Source organism: Gekko japonicus, unplaced genomic scaffold (assembly GCF_001447785.1).
Source record: "Gekko japonicus isolate JY-2015 unplaced genomic scaffold, Gekko_japonicus_V1.1 scaffold10, whole genome shotgun sequence".
Taxonomy (NCBI): Eukaryota; Metazoa; Chordata; class Lepidosauria; order Squamata; family Gekkonidae; genus Gekko; species Gekko japonicus.
The window spans coordinates 2,643,624-2,654,909 of NW_015167526.1; the positions used below are offsets into that span (position 1 = coordinate 2,643,624).

An 11,286-nucleotide genomic window follows, 5' to 3' on the forward strand; every position below is an offset into this window, starting at 1 on the left:
GAGGAGGAGGAGGAGGAGGAGGAGGAGGAGGAGATTGGATTTATACCCCGCCCTTCACTTGGAGTCTCAGAGCGGCTTACAAACTCCTTTCCCTTCCCCTCCCCAAAGCAGACACCCTGTGAGGTAGGTGGGGCTGAGAGAGCTCTTGACAGAAACTGCTCTTTTTCAAGGACAGCTCTTATCAGAACTATGGCTTGCCCAAGGTCATCCAGCAGCCGCAAGTGGAGGAGTGGGGAATCAAACCCGGTCCTCCCGGATTAGAGTCCACACACTTAACCACGACACCAAACTGGCTCACGACAGGAGGAAGTGGATCTTCAGGGGAGGGTTCCCCAACCTTTTAAACCCCGTGAGGTCCTTTGGAATTCTGACACAGAGCAGTGGGCACAATCCACAAATGGCTGCCACAGGAGGCAGTGCCAACTCTAATAGAAACTCGGCAACATCTCGGGCAGAAGCTCTGTTACAGGATGCCTTTGTATCTGCACATCCAATCAGAAGCCTTGCTGGGTAAAAGACCTACCTAGCCCCACCCACTTTGTGAAAGCACTCGGTGGCCACCAGGAAAGGTATTGGCGGGTGCCGTGGTGCCCACGGGCACGGAGTGTGGGACTCCAGCTTCAGGGACTTCTGCATCTTTTCAATCACTTCCTCAGCCATGAGGGCTAGAAACTTGTCTTGCGGCATAATCAACAAAGCACACACGCCCTGGTCAAGCATACCTTATTGTAAGTGTAAGGTGTTGGTGAGGTAGGGATGATACCAGATTTCTCTTTCTGATGCCTTCTTTGTGCCTCTAGAACCTGTGGGAGTGGAGGGGAAACACGGGTCAACCTTAACCTTAGCTGTACAATTTCTTCCCCCCACCCAATTTAAAAGGGGACTCTCTAGGCTCCAGAAAACAAAGCAACGCTCTGAGATTTTGCAAATCTGTCTGTACTTTCGGGATAGCCATGTGTAGGGCTGGGCATCCCAACCACTCAAACAGCGGCCCAAGGATTTTTTAAACCACTGACTTTATAAGAACAATTAAAATATATTTTTAATCAGGAACAGATCTGTTAACATTGCTAATTACACATAAGAACATAAGAGAAGCCAAATGTTGGATCAGGCCAATGGCCCATCTAGTCCAACACTCTGTCACACAGTGGCCAAAAATACCAGGTGCCATCAGGAGGTCCAGCAGTGGGGCCAGGACATTAGAAGCCCCCCCAAGCACCCAGAATATAGAGAGCATCCCTTGCTCCAGACAGAGAGTTCCTATAAGAACATAAGAGAAGCCAATGCTGGATCAGGCCAGTGGCCCATCTAGTCCAACACTCTGTCACACAGGGGCCAAAAATACCAGGTGCCATCAGGAGGTCCATCAGTGGGGCCGGGAGCACTAAAGGGCCTTGCAAAGTTTCCCCCCCCCCCCCAAGCACCGAGAACACAGAGCATCCCTTGTCCCAGACAGAAAGTTCCTATAAGAACATAAGAGAAGCCAATGCTGGATCAGGCCAAAGGCCCATCCAGTCCAACACTCTGTCACACAGTGGCCAAAAATACCAGGAACCATCAGGAGGTCCAGCAGTGGGGCCAGGACACTAGAAGCCCTGCCTTAGCCTGTCGTTATGGTGAAACGATGACATCAGCTATCAAAATACATGTAATCCACGTTTGTAACTGTTAACATCCGCTCAGGTTCCTATATTAGCGACTGGAAGATTCACGGAACAGTTTGGATTTCATCTGGAACCCTGGGGTCAGCTGGCAGTTACAACTAAAACCCAAGTGAAGTAACCCTGATTATTTAAAACAAAAACTTGAGATTTTAAAGGTGGACATGCTAATAGCCCAGACTAGGCCAATCTTCTCCGAGCTTTGAGGCAAGCCAGGACTGACCGTGCTCGGCACCTGGATGGGCGACCACCAAGGAAGACGAGGGTTACGGTGCAGAGGAAGACGTCTCCGTGGCTTACCTGAGGTGCTACATAGTAGGGAGTGAACTGGGGGGTCATCAGGTCACCCTGGTCGACCTTGGCAAATCCAAAGTCACACAGCTTCACCGGGGCATCCTAAATGCAAGCAGGAAGAGGGAGGAGGAGGAGGGAGGAGGAGGAGGGAGGAGGAGGAAGAAGAAGAGGAGGAGGAGGAAGAGGAGGAAGAAGAAGAGGAGGAGGAGGAGGAAGAAGAAGAGGAGGAGGAGGAAGAAGAAAAAGAAGAAGAGGAGGAGGAGGAGGAAGAGGAGGAAGAAGAAGAGGAGAAGGAAAAAGAGGAGGAAGAAAAAGAGGAGGGGGGGAGGAAGAAATTGGATTTATACCCTGCCCTTCACTCAGAGTCTCAGAGTGGCTTACAAACTCCTTTCCCTTCCCCTCCCCACAACAGACACCCTGCGAGGTAGGCGGGGCTGGGAGAGCTCTTTCCAGAACTGTCCTTGAGAGAACAGCTCTGACAGAACTACAGCTTGCCCAAGGTCATTCAGCCAGCTGCAAGTGGAGGAGCAGGGAATCAAACCCGGTTCTCCCAGATCAGAGTCCACGCACTTAACCACTACGCCAAACTGGCAAGGGCAGCGTTACATACTGGGGCGCTCACCCCGCTTTCGAGAACACGATCGATGCTCTGGGTGAAGCTGTCAGTAACAGGATGCTAACAAACCTGGGCTCCTTTTGTGAGCAAAGCAAAGATTTGTGTCTGAGGGAGGGGGGAAAGACTCAGGAAGAAGAGGACTGGGAGACTCAGGAAGAAGAGGAGCCAGGCAGACTGAGCGACGGGGGATCCCGGGCGGCCGGAGGAAAGGGGACAGAACAGATGGTGGGTGGGATGATCAAAGGAAGGGTGGAAGCGGGCAGACCGAACGGGTCGCCCTGAGGTGAACTAACCAGCGGCGTCATGAAATCAGAAAAGCGAGGAAGGGCAAAGTCTCCATCTTACCAAAGAATTATCCTTGAAAAGAAGGTTCTCAGGCTTGAGGTCTCGGTGTGCAATGTTCAAAGAATGACAGTGTTGCAAAGCCAAGGCTATCTGGAAGAAGGCACAAGACGTTAGCTTCGGTTACGGAAAAGACGGTCGCCATCACAAAAGCATTTGATGTACCCGGCAGAGGCGATGGGTCCTTCTGCCCGCGGCAGAGCCACAGAGGGGCTTGGTGCGGCCCGCGTACAAGATAGCAGCTCCTCGACTCCGAATTGATAACCAGGCTCTGCACCCATTAAGCACATGCTGAAAGAGGAGCAAAGCTGTGTTCTCTGTCCGCTCCGGCAGAGATAAAGGCACTAGAATATTCACAGAAACATAGAGTTGGAAGGGGCCTCCAGGATCATCTAGCCCAACCCCTAGCACAAGGCAGGAACATTCACAAATACCTCCCCCTCCACCCCCGCAGTGACCACTGTTCCACGCCCAGAAGAACAAGAAGTAAGCACTGATGCAACCCTCCCTGCCCTCCCTCTCATGATCTGCCTCAGTTCACAAGATCCGCATTGCTGTCAGATGGCCATCTAGCCTCTCTTTGAAAACCTCCCAAGAAGGAGAGCCCACCACCTCCCAAGGAAGCCTGTTCCACTGAGGAACGGCGCTGTCAGGAAGTTCTTCCTAATGTTTAGCCGAAAACTCTTTCTGATTTCATTTCAACCCGCTGGTTCTGGTCCGACCTTCTGGGGCAACAGAAAACAACTCCGCACCATCCTCTGTATGACAGCCCTTCAAGTCCTTGAAGACGGTGATCATCTCTCCTCTCCAGGCTCAACATACTTAGCTCCTTCAACCTTTCCTCATAGGACTTGGTCTCCAGACCCCTCACCATCTGCATTGCCCTCCTCTGGACACATTCCTCCAGCTTGTCTAGATCCTTCTTAAATTGTGGTGCCCAAAACTGAACACAATACTCTAGGTGAGGTCTAACTAGAGCAGAGTAAAGCGATACCATCACTTCGCGTGATCTGGACACATCCCGTGATCTGTTCACTGAAAAGCATCTAGTACCAGCCTTAAGCACACTGGTGAACCACCAGAGAAGAAGGTGGCTGACTTGCAGGGAGGCGTGGAGCACACAGAAGAAGAGAAGAAGAAGAAGAGATTGGATTTATACCCCGCTCTTCACTTGGAGTCTCAGAGCGGCTTACAAACTCCTTTCCCTTCCCCTCCCCACAACAGACACCATGTGAGGTGGGTGGGGCTGAGAGAACTCTGACACAAACTGCTCTTTTTCAAGGACAGCTGTGCCACAGCTTGTGACTGACCCAAGGTCACCCAGCAGCTGCAAGTGGAGGAGTGGGGAATCAAACCCGGTTCTCCCAGATTAGAGTCCGCACACTTAACCACCACACCAAACTGGCTGTGAATGGTGCCTGCCTTAAAGCAAGTTGCTTTTATAGTAAAACCGGTTCTCCTGCACTTCTCATGCTGCATAAGAACAATGTTGGACGCCAATGTCGGATCAGGCCAAAGGCCCATCCAGTCCAACACTCTGTGTCAGACAGTGGCCAAAAATACCAGGTGCCATCAGGAGGTCCACCAGTGGGGCCAGGACATTAGAAGCCCTCCCACTGTTGCACCTGCCTGACCTGGATGGCCGAGGCTACCACAATCTCATCAGATCTCAGAAGCTAAGCAGGGTCAGCCCTGGTTAGTACTTGGATGGGAGACCACCAAGGAAGTCCAGGGTTGTTAACGCAGAGAGATGCAATGGCAAACTACCACGGAATGCCCGTTGCTTTGAAAACCCTCCAGGAGCTACCATAAGTCGGGGGCAACGTAATGGGCACTTTCCATCAACACCCAGGCAAGCTCATTCTGTTGCTTTGGAAGGGACCTGCTGGGGAAGGGAACGGAAAACAAATCAGCCAGTATCATAATGCCCCTGTATAAATCGAGGGTGCAACCTCATTTGGAGTACTGTGTACAGTTCTGGTCACCACACCTGAAAAAGGATATTATAGCACTGGAAAAAGTGCAGGAGAGGGCAACTCGAATGGTAAAAGGGTTGGAACACTTTCCCTGTGAAGAAAGGCTTAAAGTGCTTGGGGCTCTTTAGCTTGGGGAAACGAGGGCTGAGGGGTGACATGATCGAGCTTTATAAGATTATGCGTGGGATAGAGCAGGTCGAGAAAGAAGTACTTTCCTCCCTTTCTCACAATACAAGAACTCGTGGGCACTCCATGAAATTGCTGAGCAGTCGGATTAGAACGGATACAAGGAAGAACTTCTTCACCCAAAGAGTGATTAACACATGGAATTCACTGCCACAGGAGATGGCGGCTACAAGCATGGATAGCTTCAAGAGGGAATTAGATAAGATTGTGGCTATTAACCACAAGGTATAGATAGGAACTCTCGGTCTGGGGCAAGGGATGCTCTGTATTTTTGGTGCCTTGGGGGCAACGCAACAGTGGGGGAGGGCTTCTAGTGTCCTGGCCCCACTGCTGGACCTCCTGATGGCACCTGGTATATCTGGCCACTGTGTGACAGAGTGTTGGACTAGATGGGCCATTGGCCTGGTCCAGCACTGGCTTCTCTTATGTTCTTATGTCATCTACTCCAACCCCCTGCACAATGCAGGAAATGTCAGGGGTTGAGCTTAAATTGTACGTGGCTAGGTTTAAGGTGCCCTGCTACTCATCTTTGCAAAAACTTTCCAATTCCTGCCTTATCAATTTTCAGAGTTTAAGCTGACTGAAGTGCATTAAGCAGTTATTAGTGTTTTGTCAGTGAAAGTCATGGCTCATGAGGTGCGGTGACCAGAACCTTAATAAAGCAGGGGTGTCAAACTCATTTGTTATGAGGGCCAGATCTGACATAAATGAGACCTTGTTGGGCCGGGCCATGTGTGTCATACAATGTAATGCCAGGTAGTGAAGATATAAACTTTATAAAGGACACAAACACAAAGGGTTTTTTTTACTTAAAATAAAAACATGCTTAAAACATTAGCACTCTTGCAATACTTTATTTATTTAATAGTGTCTGATAACGGACACCTCTTGCATTGAATTATTGCATCAAAATGTCTGCGCAGTTGCAATCTTGAGTATGCTGTTCAGGTGTGTATCTGTAAGCTGCGAATCTACGATGATGCAGCAGCAGCAGAACTGGAAGAAGCAGCAGAAGACAGCCAGTTCCACTGCGGGCCTGAGAGAAGCCCTCCGGGGGCCTGATCCGTCCTCCAGGCCACATGTTTGACACCCCTGGTATAAAGTATTGCAAATGAGGCCATACCATCGATTTATATAGGGGCATTATGATACTGGCTGATTTCTTTTCAGTCCCCTTCCTAATAATCAACAGCACAGCATTTGCCTTTTTTATTGCCATCGCACACTGTGTATGCACCTTTTAGCTTTCCTGTATTTGTGGGGGGGGGGGCACTCAAAAAGGCCTCCTTATAAGTTTGTCAAGTTGTACCAGAAACACTCTTTGCTTCATTCAAGGACCCATCAGAGTGAAAACGTTAAAAAGGAGAATATGACACCCAATTACTTTTAGTTTTCAAGACCAAAGCATTCACAATACTCCACAGGAAGTGAGATTTTCAGCAATGACACGGCATTGCCACAATAAGACACTTCTAGTTTTTGCTAACTGGCCCTCTGAACCTTTCACGCATTCGAGCAATAAAGTTCCACGCAGCAACGAAGTCCGGTACCAGATTTCAGCTACGGAGACAAGGTGCTGCCACATTTCCCCCTCTCGGCTAAAGACTCAACCGCAGCTTTCGCTATTGCCAGCTACGCGGTCCTCAAAACAAGCTATTACTGGCTCTTGTCGAAAACACAGTTGTTTCGCTTGAACCATAAAGGGAGAGGAGGAGGAGATTGGATTTATATCCTGCCCTTCACTACCCGAAGGAGTCCCAGAGCGGCTTACAAACGCCTTTCCCTTTCCCTTCCCCTCCCCACAACAGACACCCTGTGAGGGAGGTGGGGCTGAGAGAGCTCTGACAGAAACTGCTCTTTTTCAAGGACAGCTCTTGTCAGAACTGTGGCTTGCCCAAGGTCATCCAGCAGCTGCAAGTGGAGGAGCGGGGAAAAACCTGGTTCTCCCAGATTAGAGTCCGCGCACTTTTGGGTAGTAAAGGGCAGGGTATAAATCCAATCTCTTCTTCTTCTTCTTCTTCTTCTTACGTGTGTTTGTCATTTCTCTCTACTTGAGACCTCACGGTGTCCTCCCAATATGCAGATCTACTGTGAATTCACAATTGACCAGTAAGGAAAAATTTAAACAATCCCTAACTGAGCATTTGAGACTTTTCTACGTGCACTCAGTGCTTTTGCACACACTTGTATTTCCCAAAATACTGCCCACATCTCCTCCGCAGAGGTTACTGCCCTGGGCCAACCTCGGCCTCGCCAGTCTCTCCTGGGAACAGGCAAATCTGCTCACACTCCACACGGAGGGCAATCGGGTCATTCACCCCCACTCCGAACACAGGCCCTGCTCTAATGATCGCTCTCAAGATTGGAATCGATTGCCTGTGGCCGTGAGCACAGACAGCTTTAAAGGGGGACGGGGCAGATTCGTGGAAGAGAAGGCCATCGATAGCTACCAGCCATGGTGGCTAATGCAAACCTCCACATTCAGAGGCAGCACCGCTCTGAATACAAGTTCTGGGAGGCAACACCGGGGTGGATGTCTTGGCTTCTGGGCTCTATCTGCTGGCCTTTCAGGGCAACTGTCTGTCCACTGTGCGAATCAGGGTTCTGGATTAGGTGGACCACCAGTCTGATCCAGAAGGGCTTTTTTTACATTTTTGTTGTGTGATCGCCAATTACTTCTGTTATGAATAGTTACTCTGCATATCCAGTACGTAACTGAACTTTACATAGGAACGTAAGAGAATATTTACCCAGGATATCCCTGGGAATATCTCCAGGGACATTCGTCTGCCCCTTTCCATCACTGCTTTCACCTGGTGGATAAAGACTTTTTTGTTTCATTGGGCGCTGCCTCAACGCCATTTCCTTCCATTCCCGTATGTTTTAATTGTGGGTCTTTTATTTCATTTTTTTTTGGTTTAAACTGATTTTAACACATTTTATAACATTTTTCTTTTAACCGTTAGCATCCACGGGCAGTTTGCTGAGCGGAAAAGCAGGATGTAAATATATATACTAGTAGTAATGCCATTGTAAAATCAATACAATGAGTTCTAGAAAGATCTCGGCCTTGCCCTCCTCCTTTGCCACCTTGTCCTCCATGGCGCTGGCCCCGTCCGCTCACAGCCCGCCCGCCCACCCGCACCCGGTGGCGGCTGACAACGACCGCTTCGGCGCCACCATGGTCGGCCTCAGCCTCCTCAACGTCCACCTGCCGGAGCATCTGGACCGTCCGTTGGTCCCCAGCACAGTGAGCCTGAGACGCTGCTGGTTCTAAGGGCTCGCAGTTCGCTCGGCTACCTGTACCCAGCCACGGCTGACAACGGCCGCTGTGGTGCCACCATGGTCGGCCTCGGCGCCACCACCATGGTGAGTCTCGGCCTTCACACCCTCCACCCACCAGAGCGTCCTTCACGTCCATCGCCTCACACCACACTGAGTGCAAGACGCTGGCCACCGCTTCTATGGGCGGGACTTAGGCAACACAGCCAGTGGATTGGCACACCCTCAGAGTGACAGGTCAGGGAGCCAACTGAGTTGGGGGCGCATGGAATGTTCAGCAAAGTGCCACCACAAAACAGAATTTTTTCCACCCCCCAAGTTTACATTTCTTTTTCTTCTATATACCTGTGCTGAAGACACACTGCATACATTAACCCTAACCTGGATGGCCCACGCTAGCCCAGTCTCATCAGATCTCGGAAGCTAAGGAGGGTCGGCCTTGGTTAGTATTTGGATGGGCGACCTCCAAGGAATACCAGGGACGTGACGCAGAGGCAGGCGATGGCAGACCACCTCTGAAACGTCTCTTGCCTTTAAAAAAGTCTAGCTCGCCACCTAGCGGTGCACAACGCAAAAAAGAAGTAGAACTTCTGACTGCCAGACAACCTTAGCATCTCCTGGCTATACTATACCCACTGCCATACGAAAATAATAATAACCGGACGCATTCAGAAAAACAGGCTCTAATCCACTGAAGTTTTTGCAGCAACAAGCCTGTCAGTCACTTTGTGTTTTCCTGATCCGCAGAGGTGGCACCACTGCCCACCCAAACAGGAGGGTTTGCCTGATGTCTCTGGGCATGAGTCACCGCTTCGGGCTTGCAGCCACCCCATATGAGCCATGCTCCCCGCAGTGACTCATGCCCAGACACGAGGGGTAGGCTCCTAGGAATGCCAGTAATTCTTGTTTATAGACACGGGATGCTTCCAAGCCTGGCACAGACTTTTGGAACGGTCAGATTATAACAAAGCAGGCAATCGGCTTCCTGATTGGGGCTGGGTTTTGCTTTTTTTGGGGGGGGGGAATTAATAAAAAGCTTGCCTCTCTCCCTCCCGGCCCAAGAAAACCATCGGCTTCTTTACAAACAGTTCCCGTGGCTGCTGGTTACACAAAGGGGGGTGGGGTGGAAAGGGGGGGGAGAGTTGAAACTTGCCTGCTTTGTTACTTGGCTTGCTTGCTTCTCAGTAAAGTGCCGGTGTTGGCTGATTCTGTGGAAGAGTTCACCCCCTTCCATCATCTCCATTACAATTAGAAGCCGAGCCCTGTTTGAAAGCATTTCAGTTTGTTACACAAAGTCCAAATGTTAACAAGAGCTAAGCTCATTTTCTTAAAAAAAACATCGAGCCAGGGAGGACCGGGATAAAACAACCACACAGAACAGGTTAGATGCTTTCTACCTATATGTAATGCTTGAGGAAGTCTGTTTCAGTGTATCTGAAGAAGTGTACATCTACGCATGCTAAGTCACTTACTTCTCACATGCCCAGAATTAAACTTTGCTGGTCTTAAAGGTGCCACTGGAGTCAAACTCAGTTCTCACATCTGTTTGTTAACCCTTTTATTTGTATGCTGATTTGCTTCCATTCACAGGTCCTACCAACCACTTTAGTCCAACCTCCCTCAGCTACTTATGCATCTTGACTCTAACTAGTCCTCCCTGGTAACTATCCCCTCCATCTATATGTAAGACTTGAGGAAGTATCTTTCAATGTATCTGAAAAAGTGTCCATGCACACAGAAGTTTATCCCCAGACTCAGGGGTTATTTCCTGCGGGAGCGCACAGGAGCGGAGCTCCGGCAGTAAAGAGCCCAAGGGGCGGGCACATGCAACAAGCCCCGCCCCCTGCTCCCAGCAACCCTCAGTCAGGCCACGAGGAGCAAGAAGCAGCCAGGTAAGTTGCAGCACCCCCCTCCGCCTGCCTTCAGGTACAAGCTCTCCCTCCTCTGTTAGGGCAGATCTGTGCATCCCCCCCCCATAGCTAGCAATCCAAAACAGTCCAGTGGCACCTTTAAGAACAAGTTTTATTCAGGTACAAGCTCTTCCTCCTCTGCGAGGACAGATATGCACGTCCCCCCCGCCCCCAAATAGCTAGCAATGCAAAACAGTCCAGTGGCACCTTTAAGACCAAGTTTTATTCAGGTACAAGCTCTTCTTCCTCCGCGAGGACAGATATGCACGTTCCCCCCCCCCCCCAATAGCGAAATACAAAACAGTCCAGTGGAGCCTGAGCGGTGGGTTCAGGGAGTGTGGCATATGCAAATAAGTTATGCTAATGAGCTCCTGCACCTCTTTTTCTATGACATTTTCCCTGCCCAGACTTAAACTTTGTTGGTCTTCAAGGTGCCACCGGACTCAAACTTTGTTCTGTTACAGAACAGGTTAATAGCTCTGCTGGCCTGTTCGGCATTTAAGAAGAACGAAGCCCTTCACCACACAGTGACGGGGAGCCCATTTTCTGCGTACGAAAGGCTACTGCCAACATATGACGGGTAGCATCTAACTCTGATGCTCTCTTGCTTCAGGAGGGGGAAAAATGAAGGTACTTGTGGGTTTTTCTCCCCAAGACCACGTGACCGCTGCAATCCATTACATGCTGGACGCATGAGAACTCGCTCCAGCTGGTAGATCTACGCCACAGCTCAAGTCAATGCAGCTCCCGGTCATTTCAGGGAGCAAGAGAGTTTTCTCCAGGGGATCACACTCCACAGTCAGCTCCGTCTTTCATTCCGCCAGCCTTACTGGCACCCAAAACACATCGCCTGAAGCAGCCACCTCACCTGCCCTCTTGGTCTGGCTGCCCTAGAAGCTGGTGCTAAAAGGAGGAACAAGAGACCAGTTGCAGCGTCTCGGCTGCTCGTCTCTGAAATCAGCCACAAACACTCAGAAGGAGGCAGCTGGGAACCAGACGGCTAAGAGATCAGACCG

The 11,286-nt window shown here is 50.2% G+C and overlaps 1 protein-coding gene across 2 annotated transcripts in view; it reads right to left on the bottom strand.

The window, feature by feature from the left end:
- The window catches only part of MAPKAPK5 (mitogen-activated protein kinase-activated protein kinase 5), a 34,315-nt gene that overhangs the window by 14,089 nt on the left and 8,940 nt on the right, over positions 1-11,286 (bottom strand). For both annotated transcript variants that reach the window (XM_015413240.1, XM_015413239.1), the window contains exons 4-7: positions 9,514-9,622; positions 2,920-3,009; positions 1,965-2,060; positions 723-803 (exon numbers count right to left, since the gene is read on the bottom strand). In XM_015413240.1, the coding sequence (XP_015268726.1) occupies positions 723-803; positions 1,965-2,060; positions 2,920-3,009; positions 9,514-9,622 (376 nt within the window). The remainder of the gene's footprint in view (positions 1-722; positions 804-1,964; positions 2,061-2,919; positions 3,010-9,513; positions 9,623-11,286) is intronic.